We start from the raw sequence: 20,587 nt of genomic DNA, 5'->3' as shown, positions 1-20,587 counted from the left end.
GATTAAACAATGATAGTATTATATACATTCGGAGTTTTTTTTTTCTTTTTCTTTTTCTGAGCCTGGGGTTAAGTGACTTGCCCAGAGTCCCACAGCTACGAAGTGTTAGGTGTCTGAGACCAAATTTGAACTCGGGTCCTCTTGAATTCAAGGCTGGTGCTCTATCCACTGCGCCACCTAGCTGCCCCTACATTCAGAGTTGATTGATGGCTGAGTTCCAGAGCATTGTTAAACATTCAATGACAATGTTTAAGGGACTTTGTATTAGAGTAACTGCTTGGTCTTGTGCTATTTGGCATTCTTATCAATATGTGTGCTGATGTATGTTGTATGATGCTTTCAGGTTTCAAAGTTCTTTGTAGATAGCTCATTTGATCCTCACCATAACCCTGTGAGGGAGGGTGCTGTCATCATTCCCATTTTACCTATGAGGAAAGTGTGGTAGACAGAGTTGAAATAATTTGCCATACATCTAGTATCTAAGGCTGTGTTTGAAATCAAGTCTTTTTGATTCTATCCAATGGGCCACCTAGCATTCATTAATGATAATGGCATAGATAAATAGACTGGGATGGAAGACTTTACATTGAATAAGAGTCAGGATCCAAAAAGAATCTTGCTGGACAATAGCATTGGGCTGAATCTAATTAGATAAAATTCAGTAGGGATAAATTTGAAGTCTTATCCTTGGGTACAAAAAAAAGATCAACTTCTCCATTGTAAGATGAGAAAAGTATGGTTAGACAATAAATGTTTTGAAAACTATCTATGTTCAAATCTAGTCTTAGATACTTAACACTTCCTAGCTGGGCAAGTCACTTAACCCCAATTGCCTCAAACCAAAAAAAAAAAAAAAAAAAAAAAAAAAAAAAAAAAAAAAAGAAAAGAAAAGAAAGAAAGAAAGAAAAAAAAGAAAAGAAAGAAAACGATCTGGGTTTTATCAATCTTCATGCTCAACATGAGTGAGCAGTATGTTATAGCACAAAAAAAAAAAATGGCAAGCTTCATTTAGTGTTAAGTGCATGAAGATTGGCGTTGTTCCTAGGAACATGGAGTTGATCGTGCCATTGTACTCTGCCCTCGTTGGACCTTGTTCAGTTCTGATCATCACAGTTGATTTTTTTTTTTTTTTTTAACTAATAGGGAATGTGAATCTGACTTTTATTTCCCCTCTTCCCTTTTGCTAGAAAAAAATCAAACTTGGGTTTTGTTTTCTTTTTCTAATAAATCCTTTATAGTTCACAAGTTCACTGAAAACCCTTATGCTTCTCCAAAGGGATCAGCACCTTTCTTTGATTCTATTTTAGAGATATCAGCTTGGACATCGTAGGCAGAAAGGGCTGCAGGAGAAGGGAGAAAGTGTAGATCACACTCATAGCACGGACCAGAATGTTAAGATGTTCTCATCAATTCTTCATTCTTTAGAATCAGTATCAAAATGGGAACTGTGCATCTGTTTGGATGCCAAACTCACCCAAAGGCCTTGTGTTCATTTCCAAATTTCTTTGGCTCCTTCAGTCTAAAAGCCTTATTTTTGGATGAACAACTGATCTGGCCAAATTTTCTTGGGCAAATGGTTTTCTTTTACTATGCTTCTATTTGTTGTATGTGCGTTTCTCTTTTCTCCTTTAAAATGGATGTGGCTTGATTTAGAAGAGATGCCTCATTTTTTACCAGTTTTGTGGCTAGAGGTGCCCTTCCCCCCCCCCTTCTCCCCTGTATGTTCTTTCCTAAAGTGGTCACAGGGAAAGAGATTTTCTCAGCTAGTAGGGCTTGTGTATCCAATTTACATAGGTTTGCCCGCTAAACTTCAATTGAGTGATTAATGAGTTGCTCTTTCTCCCAGTTAAATATGTGTATATACCTTGATCCCAGGGTGCTGAAGAGCCAAATGACAGATTTCCCATGGGATTCTTAGGATTGTGGTAGAAGGAAATAGCCACCCCCAAATCCTATTGGTCTATTGGAATCAGGCTTTTAAGTAACTTGATAAGGTGGTGAGAGCAAGAAACTATCCCTGTCTTTTCAAAACTATTCTAAAATTCTTTGTTTAGTTGAAGTAGGCAGGGTTGTAATTCAAATATAGATTGAATTGTCTTAGGTTCCTCCCCCCCACCCCCCCTTGGTGGAACCAGAAAACAAACATTATAGCTTGACTGGAAGGAAATGAGTGCTATTTATATCTCAAGATCCCAACAAAGCACAACCCAGATTACCATGGTAGAAGCCAGAGATTGTTGGAAAAATAGCTCCTGGGCCTCTTTTAAAAAATGCAACTAAGTTCTGGGATTTTACTCTGTTGGAATTAATAAACAAAGTTTCATTTGTCAACAAGTTCATTTGATGTGAAAGTCATGTTAAAGGATGAATTTGTTTCTATTTGACTTAGATGTAGTGACATCCCAATTACTACCTCCACCTGGGTTGGAGGCTATACTGGTTTCTAAGCAAATTAAATCATTTTAGGTCACCTTGCTGTTTTTACACAAAGGGTTCTTGTGTATTCACTTTCTTCCTCTTTTCCCCACCTGTTTTCCTTCTGTGTTCCTTGTAACTTTAGACATAGTATCATTTGGATAGAGCAACAAACTTTCTCTTCCGGGACTTTCTCCTAAAAAAAAAAGTTTGCTTTTGGATTCTTTGAAGGACAGTTTAGAGCAAGGCAAATAAACCATAAATATTCAGTTACAAAGGAAACTTTGAAAAGAAGAGTCCTCAGGGACAACTCAGAGGGAGGAATAAATATTTATTTGAGGAAAGATATTATTATGTTGGTCAATAGAAAAACAAACAAACAGGAGACTTGCATATCTTTTTTTCTTGAAACATACAGTAGTAATTGTAATATATACAATGTAACTGATGTGACATGAAATTTGCAAATAAATGTGAATGAGATGTTTATTTCTGGAAGTGCTAATAATTTTAGTATTGGAACAAAGTTGTGGGTTTTTCAAGGTTTCCTTAGTCAGCTGGTTTCCTGAAGTTGATTTTCCCTTTTACTTTAGGAATTTTATCTTTGGAGGAGAGAAACCAGCCCAGTGTCTAAGAGGTAGATGTTAATGGTGTATATAGTCTGTTGTGAAAGGAGTAGGATGTTTCAGCTGGGGCAGAGTTATAAGTGTGAAATTTTAACCTGTTTGATTCTCTCTTGATGTTGCAGCATTCAGCAAGTCTCTTGATTGGTTTTCCTTCCTTCTATAAAAGGGATATGGCACTATATCCCTCCTGGAATTGTGGGATTCTGATTGTCATCCAAAATGTTAGCTATACCTTTTAGCTTTGTGTCTCTAATAAATTCAATGAGCTTGTCATCTATGAATCTGTTCTGTGGAGAGCATAGTTATAGGTTGCAGATCTGGAAAAACAGGGATTTGGTACTACACAGTTAATATGTCGCTACTCTGTTCCTCCTCTAAAGTAGAATTCTTATACACAGAAAATAAATTAGGGCCCTCAGCTTCTGGAAGAGAAGGCCCTTTCTTCCTCATTAAGCAGGATAGGCAGTTCTCACTTCTCCTTAGTTTTCTTTTATCCATTTCTCTTTTGGCCCTGTGGGTGAGACACTAAGGCCTTGGTATAGGAATATTGGATAAAGTCATCTCTTAACATTCAACATATCATATTTCTTTATTGCCTACAATCTATGTCTTCCTTGGAAGATTTTTTTCCTTAAATTTTTTTTGTTGATTTTTTTATGCCATCTTAATTTCCAAATATATTCTTCTTCTTTGCCCCCTCATATTCTCTAAGATTTCATGTAACTAATAATTAAAAAGTGAAATAAAAGTGAGTTCAGTGAAACCAGCCAACACACCAAGCAATTCTGACATTAAATGCAGTGTTCCATGTCCACCTGCAGATGTCCTGATCTATATCTTGCCAGTGGACCTAGATGGCTCTGGTGGAAAATGAGGTTGGTGACTTTGCACAGCTCTGCTTTGCTTAAATCCAATTCACTTGCATGGCAAGACATTACCTTCCTCATATCATTGGTCCTCTTCAAATGAAAGACAAACAACCAACTTTATAGACTCCCACCTCTGCAGAGAATATAGGGAGCTGCATCTTCTCTTTGGGGTCAAGCTTGATCATTATAATTGCACAGTTTTTTTCTCTTCTTTTACATCAATATATTATTTTCCTGCTTTTACTTATTTAACTTTATAATCAGATTACTTCATCTTGGAGGATTTCTTGCTTGATGACCTAAGAGGACTTTTGCTCAGAATAGAAGAATCTTATTTGAATCATTCATTCACAGATGCAAATGAGAAGAAAGAAATTGCAGTGTGTGATTAGTGATGGCAAAGGTTGTCTAGAAACCTGTTGACCTTAAATAGCTTCCTTTTTTAGAAGTTGGGTGTTTAAAAAAACAAACAAACTATGCTATTTGGTGTCTGAAGGAGAGGCAAAGTTGTTTTTGGATGGCGTTCTGACTTGGGACAAAATCAAATTCTCTGTTGAAGGCAATAGTCGAATATTAATGAATACATTTATGTGCTAGTACCTGGCACAGTGCTTTGCTCATGATAGGCACTTAATAAACTTATTGAATGAGTGAATTAACATTGTATCTTATCTTATTGGTGGTAAGAGTTATTTCATAGTAACAAATTAGCCACAATCTCTTAAATACCATTTGAAAAATACTCAGATTTTATCCAGTGTATTATGATAAACTATTAAGTCTTATAGGAGGCTCACTTTTATGTATACAGTATAAGTATAGCTTTTATAAATGCTTACTTAAAAACACAATGTTTGGTAGAACACTATTACAGTTAGTTCGACAGGAAGTGTTAAAAATGGGCAACTCAAGGCATTTTTTTTAAGTACTTATTACATGCCAGCAAGGACAGCTATGTGGCCCAGTGAATTGAGTGCCAGATCTGGAGTCAGAACTCCTTTTTGTGAGTTCAAATCTGGCCTCAGACACTTACTAGCCATGTGCTCCTGGACAACTCACTTAACCTGTTTGTCTAGGTTCCTTATTCATTAAATGATCTGGAGAAGGAAAGGGCAAGCCATTCTAGTATCTTTGCCAAGAAAACCCCTAATGTGGTTATGGAGAATAAGACATGACTGAGAAATTACTTAACAACAACACACATACCAGGCACTATACTAAGAATTGAGAATAGAAATATAAGAGAAAAAAAAGACAGTCCCTATACTTAAAGGGCTAACATTCTAATAGTGAAAGATAGAACACAAAAAAGGAATTGAAAAAGTATATGTGTATGTGTGTATGTTATATAAGGATGAAGGTATCTAGAATAAGTTGGCTGTCCAGGACAGCTCCCTACAATGGAAACTCTTGGAAGAATTCATCATTGAGGAGGTGGGGATGGCATGGCAGAGGGATGTTCCTGAGTATGGATGCTCAAGGAACTGGGAGAGGTTCTAGGTGAGACTACAGCTAAGACATAGTATAGTAGTCCTGCAGATGCACAACCAGAAAGAGGATGGGACATTACATGACTGACATCCAGTAAAATCAACCCTACTGGGGCTTATGTACTAATTTGAATTGCTGCCAACCTTTCAGTTTGCATCTTGAACTATTCGCTAAATTATATTTCAGTGACATTTTAAGTGTTATAGTTTAGTTTGGTGATAAGCTACTGGTGACATTATTGGGAAATGTTCATTAGAAAAACATTATAAAGGATATATCTGTGTACCTGTCACAGATAGGTATTATACAAATCTATTCACCATTTTCTTACTTTTTTTTTGTTTTATATTATCTTCATTTTCAAATATATTCTTTCCCACTACTATCCATTGAGAAAGCCCTGGTTACAATAATTGAAAGAGGGGAAAGCATATTTTAGCAAAAGTAACCAACATTTACTTCATTGAGTGTAAGATTAACTTTAGGTTTGTTTTTGAAACAATGTTTGCTGCTGGCATGTTTTTGCAGATTCTTCAGTGCAAGGGGATTGACTCTAGGTGGAAGTGATGTGGAAAGTATCACTGTGACACTGATCTGTCCCTCAAGAAACTCAGAAAGGGGAAGTTAGGGAGTTCCTCAGCCCCATTGCAAGAGAAGTTCCTCCCCTCCCTGTCTCACACACACTACTCACACACTGTCTGTTTGATGAGATCATGATGGTCCAAACTAGAAGTGTGGTTTGGGGCCTCCTTCTGCCAATTCCTTGAGTGCAAGAGGAACCAGATTAAAATGTTATTGGAAAATTTAACAAAATAAATAAGGCTACAATACAACCTAATATTATTTTGTGATTTTTCTAAGCCATTATGTACTCTACAAGGGACACTACTGGTCTAGACTTTTTCCTTGCCTGTGCATTATAAGGAAAGAAAATTAATTAAATACATAAAGTAAACTCTTTACTTATAGTTCTTGCCCTCCAGGAGTTTATAGTCTTATTGTTTGGAAAATACACTCATAGATGTAAGTTTAAATAACATACAAGACAGTATTAAGTGATCAGCAAAACAAACTTTATAATAGTTTGAAGTGATCTAAGGGAGAAGTTGATAAATGAACCAGACCTTGATGGGTAGGTAGAGTTTTTATAAAAAGAGAAGAATAGAACTAGAAATTACAGTTATAGAATACTTCTTGAGCACTCCAAATAAAGAGAAAGATTAGAGAATTTTTTATAGTGTGGTAAAAGAAAAGTTTGATAAAACAGATTCTGAAATGGATGCCAAAGGTCCTGAACACTATACAAGAGAATCTTAGGAGCTCAGAGTTTGAAGGAATCTTAGAGGTAATTGAGTCCCATTTTTATTAGAGGCATGAAGATTTTTTTATCTTACAATCTGATCAACTTTTTGGAAAAAAGATGAAAGGGACATTTTAGAAGAGATTTGGGGAAGAGGCAAAAAGAATATTTTATTGTGTATTTTTATACATATCGATGCCTTTTTTAGACTACCACAGGATCTCCCCTCACTTTTTTCATAGCACCCATCATATAAAAAAAATCTACAAAGTGATCATGACTAATAGTGAGATACATTTCCACACCTCCCAATTTTCTTTTGCAATGAGGGAAGTATATTTTATTATCTGCCCTCTGGAACTGTGATTGGTCATTGTTTATAATCTGAGTTCAGATGCCATTCTGCATTTTTTCATTTACATCATTATAGTCATATTACATAATCTCTTAGTTCTGCTTTTTTCATTCTCTATCAGCTCATACATTTTCACATGTTCCTCTGAATTCCTAATCTCTCTCTCTCTCTCTCTCTCTCTCTCTCTCTCTCTCTCTCTCTCTCTCTCTCTCTCTTTTAACAATACAGTAACTTAATATATAAATACACATACGTGTATACACACATAGCAACTTTTCCATTACACTAATATGTCACCATTCCCAACTGGGACACTAATGCATTGTTGGTGGAGTTGTGAAATGAACCAACCATTCTGGAGAGCAATCTGGAACTGTTCCCAAAGAGCTGTCAAATTGTCCATACCCTTTGACCCAGCAGTGCCATTACTGGGTCTGTGTCCTAAGGAAATCATAAAGAAGAGAAAAGGACCTCTATGTACAAAATATTTGTAGCAGTTCTTCTTGTGGTAACAAAGAATTGAAAAATGAGTAGATGTCCATCAATTGGGGAATGGCTGAATAACTTATGGTATACGAAGATAATGTAGTATTATTGCTCGATTAAAATGATAAACAAGCTAATTTTACAAAAGCCTGGAAAGATTTATACAAACCGATGCTGAGCAAAATAAGCAGAACTAGGAATACATTGTACAAAATAATAGCAAGAATGTGCAATTATCAACCATGAAAGACTTGGTTCTTCTTAATTGTTCAGTGGTCGAAAGCAATCCTAAGACTTTCGACAGAAAATGCCATCTGTATCCAGAAAAAGAACTATGGAGATTTAATGTAAACCATCACATGCTATAGTCACTTCTTTTTTCTGTTTATTTTTTCTCTCCTATAGTTTTTCCCTTTTGCTTTGATTTTTCTCTCCCAGCATAATTTATAAAGCAATGTATATTGAAAATAATTTTTTTTTTGAAAAAGGAGAAAAATATATCACAATTCCCCAGTCAATATGGTGTGTATGTGTCTTTGCCTTCTCTTTGATTTCCCCTTCCTGAGGGGAACGGGTCAGTGTTACAATGAAGAATTCTCAAGTATAATTAATAAGGCTTTACTTTGTTTCTAGTTTTTTGCTTCCATGACAAATACTGCTGTTGCTTTTTGTCTTCCCCTCCTTAAATGTGTGTGTGTGTGTGTGTGTGCACGCGTGTGTGTGTGTGTGTATGTGTATACATACATACATACATACCCCCATGGGGGAATTGCTGGATCTAAAGATATGATTAGTTTTCATAACTTTTCACATAATTTCAAATAGAGAATTAATTTATCTTTCTGCAGTTCTTCCAACACTATTTTCATATTTTTCCTTTGTTGATAGTTGATAGATGTAAGCTGAAACCTCAGAGTTATTTCAGTTTGTACTCTTATTTATGACTGGGAACAATTTTTCATTTTTTTGTGGATAATTTCCTTTTACTACTTATCTCTTGGGGATGTACTATTTTTGTATATTTCTGACCTTCTGAGGCTGGGAAGACTGCTCCTGTTGGAAGGATGGGAGGAGGCAGGCATAGTGATATTCCTGAAGGGGTGGTAGTTTCCTAAACCAATGGGAGAGAGATGTTTGATGCTCCCCTCCCTCTTACCAGTTTATCTTTTATTCTAGTTGCATTGATTCTTATGTATACAAAAGTTTTTTGATTTTGTCATTGAAGTAATCTAGCTTGTCTTTTATTCTTTTCTATCCCTTGTTTGTTTAAACAAGATTAATCTAGCAAAAGCATGTAAAGTGAGGGAGAAAGACTGAAGGCAAGAAGAAGATAATTTGGGAAAGAAAGGAAGGGGAAAGAAGCATTTATTAGGTGCTTGCTATGTGCCAGGCCCAGTGTTAAGCACTTTACAAATATTCTTTAATTTGATCCTTACAACAATTTTATAGCTGAGAAAATTGAAGTTAAGTGATTTGCACAGAGTCCCAGGACTGATTAATTTCTGAGTTCATATTTGAACTTTAGTCTTTCTGACTCTAGATGCGCTCCACCTACACATTCACTCCATACCATTCTAGCAATGGGTATGATGGCTAGACTGTGGATTAAAGTGGGTGAGGAATTGACCTGTCTCTTGTAGATCCTGTCCTGAGAGCAGGAAAGAAAGCAACAGTATCCTTAGGAACTAGAGAAGAAGGAAAAGCTGGAAAAAGAGTGATCATAGAGCTAGAAGGAGCCAGGGTAAGATGAGGGGGGAAACCTGTACCTGCTGCCCATCCCATCACTGGTAACCCTGCAGAGAAGTTTCAGCTAGACCTTAATTTTCAGTTGTTCAAGGATCAGTGACTTCAGTATGCTGAGAACATCCTGAAAGCTGCTTTTGGTGAGAGGACTCATACCACTTATATATGCCAAACTGGTTTAGCTGCCTTGCTCCTACATAGTACTTGCAGAATGAGTACTTCTGGTATCTTTCACAATACCTGGTCAGAGTCTTAGGATTTGCCCTTCTGACCTGGTATGTTTGCACTATGAGGAAGTCGCCTCACATGGGAAATAATTCCAATATGGAACCAAAAAGATAGTTGGTGAAAGGTTCTGGAAATTGCATTCAGGTTAATCTCTGAAGATAAGACCCTTGGGACTTTGGCTGGCATTACATTTGGCTAAAGGGCACCTATTAGCCAACCATTGTGTCAAGTTCTGGGGAGGTTATGTTCCAAGAAGATTATAAGGGGAATTTATCAAGATTTGGGAGAGTTTATTCTAAAGTCTAGAACAAATAAATCATATTTGACTGAAGAAATCAGGATTCATGAGCAGCTAAAAAGGTACAAATTAGTTACCATGGTCTAACTTTTATTTATTTCTCTCTAACATTTCATAGCTTTGTTTATTTATTGGGTAACTTCAAGTTGGCATGTCCATAAGCTTCTGGTATTTGTCTGAGAGCAAATAATATTTTTGTCTACATAAAGAAAAGGCCCATTTAAAAATTTTTATAATTATAACTTTTTTTTTGACAGTACATGTGTATGGGAAATTTTTAACAACATTATCGCTTGCACTTACTTCTGTTCCAATTTTTCCCTTCCTTCCCTGCACCCCTTCCCCTAGATGGTAGGCTGTTTTATACATATTAAATATGTTATAGTATATCCTAGATACAATATATATGTGCAGAACTGAATTTCTTGTTGCACAGGAAGAATTGGATTCAGAAGGTAAAAATAACCTGGGAAGAAAACAAAAATGCAAACAGTTTACATTCATTTCCTTCTCTGGGTGTAGCTGATTCTGTCCATCATTGATCAATTAGAACTGAATTAGATCTTCTCTATGTTGAAGATATCCACTTCCATCAGAATATATCTTCATACAGTATTGTTCTTGAAGTGTATAATGATCTCCTGGTCCTGCTCATTTCACTCAGCTTCAGTTCATGTAAGTCTTTCCAAGCCTCTCTAAAATCATCCTGTTGGTCATTTCTTACAGAACAATAATATTCCATAACATTCATATACCACAATTTACCCAGCCATTCTCCAATTGATGGGCATCCATTCATTTTCCAGTTTCTAGCCACTATGAAAAGAGCTGCCACAAACATTTTGGCACATACAGGTCCCTTTCCCTTCTTTAGAATTTCTTTGGGATATAAGCCCAGTAGTAACACTGCTGGGTCAAAGGGTATGCACAGTTTGATAACTTTTTGGGCATAATTCCAAACTGCTCTCCAGAATAGTTGGATTTGTTCACAACTCCACCAACAATGCATCAGTGTCCCAGTTTTCCTGCATCCCCTCCAACATTCATCATTATCTGTTCCTGTCATCTTAGCCAATCTGACAGGTGTGTAGTGATATCTCAGAATTGTCTTAATTTGCATTTCTCTGATCAATAGTGATTTGGAACATTCTTTCATATGAGTGGAAATGGTTTCAATTTCATCATCTGAAAATTGTCTTTTCATATCCTTTGACCATTTATCAATTGGAGAATGGCTTGATTTCTTATAAATTAGAGTCAGTTCTCTATATATTTTGGAAATGAGGCCAAAAGGGCCCAATTTTTAAAGCAAAATTGCTTTGTATTTGTTTTAGCAAACTTTCCATGAGTGAGATAAGTATTGGTTAGTAAACCTTGAGAGATCTCTCCTTTCCCCAGGAGAGTTCTCTACTATTTGGCCCTTCCTAGCAGAAGTCTTAGGAAAGAAATGCAGTATTCAAGGAGTTCTATTGATTAGAGATGTAAACTCAAATTGGAATGAGGACTACTTAACCTGTATAAGGATATGTGTAGGCTTCCTGTTGACTTAGAAAACCAAATATTAACATTATCAATTTCCTATCATATTTTTATTTATCTTATTCACTATTTTCCAAGACTCCTCTTCCTGAATTCAAATCTGGTCTCAAACACTAACTAGGAAAGACACTGGGCAAGTCACTTAACTCTATTTGCTTCAATTTCCTCATCTGTAAAATGAATTAGAGAAGGAAATGGTGAACTAGTCCAGTGTCCTTGCTCCCCCCTTAAACAAAATGCCATAAAGAATTAGACAGAACTGAAATGACTAAACAACAAAATGTATATTTGCATATATAAATACATGCCAGTTAATTTTGGTGTGAGAAGCACTAGCAGTTGGAAGATCAGAAAACGCTCCAAGTTGGAAGTGCCATTTGAGCTGAACTTTGAAGAGATTCTAAGAGATTGGGGTGGGTGGGTGGGGAGAATCTATGCAAAGGCATGGAGACTGGTGACTAAATTGTCAAGTGTAATGAACAGCTCAAAGGTCAGTTTAGCTGGATTGTTGAGTGTGTTAAGGGAGGGGATAATGTATGTACCAAGAAAAGTAGAGAATGGAGTTGGTTTACAAAGGGCTTTAAGTTCCAAACAGAGAAGTTTGTAGATGATAACTAGGGATACTAGGGGGTCATTGGAGTTTATTGAATAGGAGAGTGACATGGTCAAACTTATGGCTTGAGAATATGTCCTAGAGGTTAGGAGACTTCTGTTTTAGTCCCTAATATTCTATTCATTTCTTGTGTTACCTTGGGAAGATAAAGTCATAGATTTGAGCTAAAAGGAATTTAGAAATCCTCTAGTTCAACTTCTTTATTTTTACAGCTGAGGAAACCGAGGCACAGAAAGGTTAAACAACCTGCTTAAGACCGCATAAAAGCTCATGGGGGGCAGACCCAGGTTCTAGAATTCCAAGTTTCTCTTTCCTTCTATTCTACTGTGCTACCTTTGGTAATGGATAAACCATTCCTCCCCTTTTGAAACTTAATAATAGTAAGTAAATAACATAGCTTTTGAGAAAATTAGACCTGAAAGATGACTTCAAAATAAAATTTTGTTATTCATGTGAATTTAGGGAGGCAAAATTCCATTTGAAGATGGAGGAAGAGGATCAGGTAGGAAGAATTTTGTAAATTCCATTGCCATGCTTCTCTTCCCTGTCTTTTTTTATGCTCTCTAAGGAGATAGCAAAGTTTCTTGTTGATTCATATAAGGCATTTTTCATGCTTCTATTTCATATGAAAGGATATTGTGGGGTAAACATAGTTGAAAATGTATTTTTAGTCATTCTCTTCAGATTAGATTCTTCTGTGGTGTTTCATTCTTCCAGTGATTTTACCATAATTTGAGAAACAGAGCAGAGAGAGTCCATGACCTCTTCATATTCTCTATTGACAAGGGATTAACCCTTCTGGAAGCAAAAATGGTATTCATAGAAAAAAAATTTTTTTTCTCTTCATTTTAATCATGTAGTATAAACTTTCTCCAAATATTTTTTAATTAATTTTATAATTATAATTTTTTTTGACAGTATATATGCATGAGTAATTTTTTTTATAGCATTATCCCTTGTATTCATTTTTCCAAAATTTCCCCTCCTTCCCTCTACTCCCTCCCCTAGATGACAGGCAATCCCATACATTTTACATGTATTACAGTATAACCTAGATACAATATATGTGTGTGAATCCAATTTTCTTGTTGCATGTTAAGTATTGGATTCTGAAGGTATAAGTAACCTGGGTAGATAGACAGTAGTGCTAATATTTTACATTCAATTCCCAGTGTTCCTTCTCTGGGTGTAGTTGTTTCTCTCCATCATTGATCAGCTGGAAGTGAGTTGGATCTTCTTTATGTTGAAGATATCCACTTCCATCAGCATACGTCCTCATATAGTATTGTTGTTGAAGTGTATGGTGATCTTCTGGTTCTGCTCATTTCATTCAGCATCAGTTCATGCTCTCCAAGCCTCTCTGAATTCATCCTGCTGGCCATTTCTTTTTTTTTTTTTTTTTAATTTTTTATTATATATATATATTTTTATAATATTATCCCTTGTATTCATTTTTCCAAATTATCCCTCCTTCCCTCTATTCCCTCCCCCCGATGACAGGCAATCCCATACATTTTACATGTGTTACAATATAGTCTAGGTACAATACATGTGTGTGAATATCATTTTCTTGTTGCACAATAAACATTAGAATCCGAAGGTACATGCAACCTGGGCAGACAGATATTAGTGCTAACAATTTACATTCACTTCCCATTGTTTCTTCTCTGGGTGTAGCTACCTCTGTCCACCATTGATCAACTGGAAGTGAGTTGTATCTTCTTTATGTTGAAGAATTCCACCTCCATCAGAATACATCCTCATACAGTATTGTTGTTGAAGTGTACAGTGATCTTCTGGTTCTGCTCATTTCACTCAGCATCAGTTGATTTAAGTCTCTCCAAGCCTCTCTGAATCATCCTGCTGGTCATTTCTTACAGAGCAATAATATTCCATAACATTCATATACCATAATTTACCCAACCATTCTCCAACTGATGGACATCCATTCATCTTCCAGTTTCTAGCTACAACAAAAAGAGCTGCCACAAACATTTTGGCACATATATGTCTCTTTCCGCTCTTTAGTATTTCTTTGGGATATAATCCCAGTAGTAGCGCTGCTGGGTCAAAGGGTATGCACAGTTTGATAACTTTTTGGGCATAATTCCAGATTGCTCTCCAGAATGGCTGGATTCTTTCGCAACTCCACCAGCAATGTATTAGTGTCCCAGTTTCCCCACATCCCCTCCAACATTCATCATTATTTGTTCCTGTCATCTTAGCCAATCTGACAGGTGTGTAGTGGTATCTCAGAGTGGTCTTAATTTGCATTTCTCTGATCAGTAGTGATTTGGAACACTCTTTCATGTGAGTGGATATAGTTTCAATTTCTTCCTCTGAGAATTGTCTGTTCATATCTTTGACCATTTATCAATTGGAGAATGGTTCAGTTTCTTATAAATTAGGGTCAGTTCTCTATATATTTTGGAAATGAGACCTTTGTCAGAACCTTTGTTTTTAAAAATATTTTCCCAATTTGTTACTTCCCTTCTAATCTTGTTTGCATTAGTATTGTTTGTACAGAAACTTTTTAGTTTGATGTAATCAAAATCTTCTATTTTGTGATCAATAATGATCTCTGTTCTCCTCTAGTCATAAATTCCTTCCTCCTCCACAGGTCTGAGAGATAGACTATCCTCTATTTCTCTAATCTATTTATGATCTCATTCTTTATGCCTAAATCATGGACCCATTTTGATCTTATCTTGGTATATGGTGTTAAGTGTGGATCCATATCTAATTTCTGCCATACTGATTTCCAGTTTTCCCAATAGTTTTTTTCAAATAATGAATTTTTATCCCTAATGTTGGTATCTTTGGGTTTATCAAACACTAGATTGCTATAGTTGTACCCTTTTTTATCCTTTGTACCTAATCTGTTCCACTGATTAACTGGTCTATTTCTTAGCCTATACCAAATGGTTTTGGTGACTGCTGCTATATAATATAGCTTTAGATCACGTATACCTAGACCACCTTCAACTGACTTTTTTTTTTTTTTCCATTAATTCCCTTGAAATTCTCGACCTTTTATTCTTCCATATGAACTTTGTTGTTATTTTTTCTAGGTCACTAAAATAGTTTCTTGGGAGTCTGATTGGTATAGCACTAAATAAATAGATTAGTTTGGGGAATATTGTCATCTTTATTATATTTGCTCAGCCTATCCACGAGCACTAGATGTCTTTCCAATTATTTAAATCTGACTTTATTTTTGTGGCAAGTGCCTTGTAATTTTGCTTATATAATTCCTGACTTTTCTTTGGTAATGGATTCCCAAATATTTTATGCTCTCGACATTTGTTTGGAATGGAATTTCTCTTTGTATCTCTTGCTGTTGCAATTTATTGGTGATGTATAAAAATGCTGAGGATTTATGTGGATTTATTTTGTACCCAGCAACTTTGCTAAAGTTGTGAATTGTTTCTAATAACTTTTTATTAGAATCTCTGGGGTTTTCTAAGTATACCATCATATCATCTGCAAAGAGTGTAATATTTTTTATATAATATGGCTATTGGGAATTCTTAGACTTTTCAATGTTCAGAGTTTTTTGGTAGAGCCAAAGGCATCAACTAGGGTGAGTGTGCCCTCTGACAGCTTACTCCAGTTTCATTTCCCTATCCTTCATAAAATAAGGAGGTTGGATCAGAAAATAGTGTTCCAGACACGATCAGTGTGAGAATTTATTTTGCTTGACAATTTGTGTTTGTTAGGAGGTTTTTGTTTTTGTTTTTTTCTATTGAGGGACATGAGAAGATGGCAAGGAACAGGGTTTCTCCCCAGTGAGAAGGAAACAGAAAGGCCACAAGATATCACTGACAAATGGGACAGTTTTAGAAATGACATGTAGAGTTTATTATATACTGTACTCAAGAAGAAAAGGAAGCACTACCTAAGATATTCTCCATTTCATGAACATTCTTCTCCTTCTGCTCTATACCATATATAGAAATGCTCATTTTATTTAATGTTTTCAGAATTTTGAGTTTGAGTGGGAAACAGAAGGAAGGAAGAAAATGCCCAAGGTTCCTCTTCTGACTCTACTATTCAGGGATTTCCTTTTAGAAGATAGGCACCCTTGGGGGTGAGAAATAACAATTTTTGATATTTGCATGACATTTTACAGTTTTCTAAACATAAGCTGCTTCATAACACTCTAGTAGCAAAATTGTCAATTAATCATGGCAGATATTGTCTCCATTTTACAGATGAGAAAATTAGTCTCAGAGTTGCTATGGGCTCAGACCTAGATCACATAGTAAATGATAGAATCAGAATTAGAATTCATGTCTTTTGACTACAAATCCTTTCTACTCTATGACACCATCTCAACTGATAGAGAACAAGGGAGTAAAACTAGTAGCTGAGAATAGAATTGTTTAAAATAAATACTTCCTTCCTTTTGCTTTTGCTGTTTCCTTTCTACCCACAGTGTTTCCTTTGCCTCCTCACAATAACTCAACTTAGCAGGATCTTATTTATCCTTCACTTTCTATTTCTAATGTTACTTTTCCCATGATATTTCCCCCCTGACTCAATCAAGAAACATTTATTGAGCACCTATTGTGTGCCAGACACTGTGCTAAACATTAGAAATACAAAAAGATGAAAAGAATGGTTCCTGACTTCAAGGGGCTGCCAATCTAATAGGGTGATTAGTTATTAAATTATTAAGTTATTAACTATAATTATATATATAATTAAATCATATAAGTTATTAAATTAGTTAATGTGTGATTAGTTATTAGTTATTGATCTCTTATCTGAATCCTTATAGTATTTTTAAAAAGCAATTCTTATCTATTTTTTATTTTTTAAAGCTTTTTATTTTATTTTTTTTAATGATTGTGTTTATTTGTTATGTAAGCAACAAAATAGTCATCCATTCACATTCACATTTAATTCACATTAAAAATAATATTCACCACAATAGCAAGCATACATCATTGAAATATTTCTTTGGAATTCTGCTTGTAAAAATTTATTTATTTATTTATAGCTTTTTATTTACAAGATATATGCATGGGTAATTTTTCAGCATTGACAATTGCAAAACCTTTTGTTCCAATTTTCTCCCTTCTTCCCCCCATCCCCTCCCCCAGATGGCAGGTAGACCAATACATGTTAAATATGTTAAAGTGTATGTTAAATACAATATATGTATACATATCCATAGTTATTTTGCTGCACAAGAAGAATCAGACTTTGAAATAATATACAATTAGCCTGTGAAGGAAATAAAAAAATGCAAGCGGACAAAAACAGGGATTAGAAATGCTATGTAGTGGTTCACACTCATTTCCCAGAGTTCTTTCACTGAATATGGTTGGTTCTATTCATTATTGAACAGATGGAACTGATTTACTTTATCTCATTGTTGAAGAGAGCCATGTCCATCAGAATTGATCATCATATAGTATTGTTATTGAAATATATAATTATCTCCTGGTCCTGCTCTTTTCACTCAGCATCAGCTCGTATAAGTCTCTCCAGGCCTTTCTGAAGTCATTCTGTTGTCATTTCTTACAGAACAATAATATTCCATAACATTCATATACCAGAATTCATTCTCCAATTGATAGGCATCTACCCAGTTTCCAGTTTCTATCTACTACAAAGAGGGCTGCCACAAACATTTTGGCACATAAAGGTCCCTTTCCCTTCTTTAAGATCTCTTTGGGATATAAGCCCAGTAGCAGCACTGCTGGATCAAAGGGTAAGCACAGTTTGATAACTTTTTGAGCATAGTTCCAAATCACTCTCCAGAATGGCTGGATGTATTCACAATTTCACCAACAATGTATCAGTGTCCCAGTTTTCCCACATCACCTCCAATATTCACCATTATCTTTTCCTATCATCCTAGCCAATCTGAGAGGTGTGTAGTGGTATCTCAGAGTTGTCTTAATTTGCATTTCTCTGATTAATAATGACTTGGAGCATCTTTTCATATTTCATATTTCTTCATCTGAAAATTATCTGTTCATATCCTTTGACTATCAAATTGGAGAATGGCTTGATTTCTTATAATTAGGGTCAATTCTCTATATATTTTGGAAATGAGGCCTTTATCAGAACCTTTGTCTATAAAAAATATTTTCCCAGTTTATTGCTTCCCTTCTAATCTTGTCTGCATTAGTTTTGTTTGTACAAAAGCTTTTCAATTTTATAATATCAAAATTTTCTATTTTGTGATCAATAATGATCTCTAGTTCTTCTTTGGTCACAAATTCCTTCCTCCTCCACAGGTCTGAGAGGTTAACTATCCTATGTTTCTCTAATTTATTTATAATCTCATTCTTTATGTCTAGATCATGAACCCATTTTGACCTTATCTTGGTGTACAGTGTTAAGTATGGGTCGGGTCAATGCCTAGTTTCTGCCATACTAATTTTCAATTTTCCCAGCAGTTTTTGCCAAACAGGGAGTTCTTATCCCAAAAGCTGGGGTCTTTGGGTTTGTCAAACACTAGATTATTAAAGTTATTGACTATTTTGTCCTTTGAACTTAAGCTACTCCATTGATCAACTAGTTTGTTTCTTAGTTCAAATGGTTTTGGTAACCCTAAAGCCTTTTATTTTCAAAACATGTGTATAGATAGTTTTCAACATTCACTCTTGCAAAACCTTATGTTCCAAATTTTTTTCTCCCTCCCTTCTCCCACCCCCTCCTCTAGATGGCAAGTAATCCAATATAGGTTAAATGTGTGCAATTCTATATATATTTCCATAATTATCATGCTGCACAAGAAAAATTAGATCAAAAAGGAAAAAAAACCTAAGAAAACAAAATGCAAGCAAACAATAATGAAAAAAGGTGAAATTACTATTTTATGCCCCACACTCAATCCCCACAGTGCTCCCTCTGGATACATATTCTTTTGTATTTTTGCTTTATGATTTGCATGCTTCTTTCGGCAGTTTCCTCTTTTCTTCTCTCCCCTCTCTCTCCCTTTCCCTCAATAAACTTCTTGAGAACAAGGACTAGAAATTCTGTCTTTTATCTTCTTAAGCGTCTAGCATCATGTTTTGGTATACAGTAGACTTTGTTCATATTTGTTGAGTTGAATTAAGCTTCGGTAGGCTGTGAACATCACCTATATAGTGGCCAAACCCTTCTGTGCATTTTTGGATCAATGTGTATACTAGTATAGTTTGAGAACTATTGATCTTTGTATAAGAAGATAATTATAGTTAGAGAATCAGTGATCTCTAGATGATGGGTCTTCTAGGTGGAGCCATAGTGCACAGAGTCATAAAGATTTATCTTCAGAGTTCAAATCCAGCTTCAAATACTTAATTAGTTGTGTGGCCTGGGTAAGTCACTTAACTCTGTTTGCCTCAGTTTTCTAATCTGTAAAATGATGGGATAAAGCAAAAGGCAAACCACTCTAGTATCTTTGCAGAGAAAAGAGCTTGAAAGAACTGAACCACAGCAACAAATGATCTCCCTGTGAGTAAAGATATGTGTCTTGATACTTTCCTTCCCCTCTTGCCCTTTTAGGTATTCCAGAGGCTAAAGAACTGAAACCAAATGGGAAAGGAGTGCTGGGAGAGCAAAGCTCTTGGGTTTTTGAGAAACCTGAAACTACATCCACCAGGTAGGATTTCTTTCATTTGGACTTTGTAGGTCTCAGAATGAGGAGCTTTAGTATATAGATAAACTAGAGGAAATTCAGCAGCACAGATAAAGTTCATTAAAAAACTTCAAGAAAATTGTGCTATGTCCATATTCTGGCCTTAGTCTCAAATTCTTCCTCTCCCTCCCTCTCTCTCTCCCAAAGTCTACATTATTTTTGTGCTTTCCAAGTAGGAAAAAAGCATAGCCTGGGTAATGGTAGCTATGGCCCTTGTAGCCCTAGAGAATCAATGATTGGTATTTGGAGAGGTGCCCAGAGCTTATCATTCTGGGAAATGGAGACATTTTCTTTTGTCTTGTTTGCTATGCTAAATAGGACAACATTCTCTGGAAGAGGCTCCTTCCTGTGCCTTTGTAGGGTTTTGTAGTAAGGAACAAGGTACCCTATGCCACCTTCTGACCAAAAGGAGAATTACTTGCATGGCAAAAAGGATAGATTTCTTCTGCAAAGAACTTTCTCTTTTTTTTCATCCCTATGGTTCTTATCCCCAAGTATAGAACCTGTCAGCTTTATATTTATATTGATACTTTTCCCCTGGGGGGCTCAAAATGCAAACGTCTGGCTTATTTTTGTTCCAGGCTGAATAAATCTAAGTCTGAAATTACCAGCGACATGGTAAGGTCTTCCACTGTGACTGTTTCAGACAAAGCTCATATCTTATCGATGCAGAAGTTTGGGCTCCGAGACACGATTGTGAAATCCCAGCTGGTACAAAAGGAAGAGACTTACACTTACATCCAGAACTTCAGGTAACACACTCAGGAGTGGTTTGCCATTTCCTTCTCCAGCTCATTTTACAAATGAGGAAACCGAGGCAGATAGGGTGAAGTTACTTGTCCAGAGCCTGAGGCCAGATTTGAACTCAGGCCTTCCTTCCTGTGTTCTATCCATTGAAACACCTAGCTGCCCATAAATTTAGGGTACCCTAAAAATCATATAGCCCAACCTTTTCATTTTATAGATGAAATAAATGAAGATC

General features: G+C 35.8%; 1 protein-coding gene across 1 annotated transcript in view; it reads left to right on the top strand.

Moving 5' to 3' along the window:
• Nucleotides 1–20,587, top strand: part of INPP5B (inositol polyphosphate-5-phosphatase B) — an 81,418-nt gene that overhangs the window by 22,512 nt on the left and 38,319 nt on the right. Inside the window, 2 exon segments of the mRNA XM_074305201.1 lie at nucleotides 19,473–19,569; nucleotides 20,187–20,357. Coding sequence (XP_074161302.1) covers nucleotides 19,473–19,569; nucleotides 20,187–20,357 — 268 coding nt within the window.

This window comes from Sminthopsis crassicaudata, chromosome 3 (genome assembly GCF_048593235.1).
Source record: "Sminthopsis crassicaudata isolate SCR6 chromosome 3, ASM4859323v1, whole genome shotgun sequence".
In the NCBI taxonomy this organism is placed as follows: domain Eukaryota; kingdom Metazoa; phylum Chordata; class Mammalia; order Dasyuromorphia; family Dasyuridae; genus Sminthopsis; species Sminthopsis crassicaudata.
This window is presented reverse-complemented; position numbering and strand designations above follow the sequence as displayed.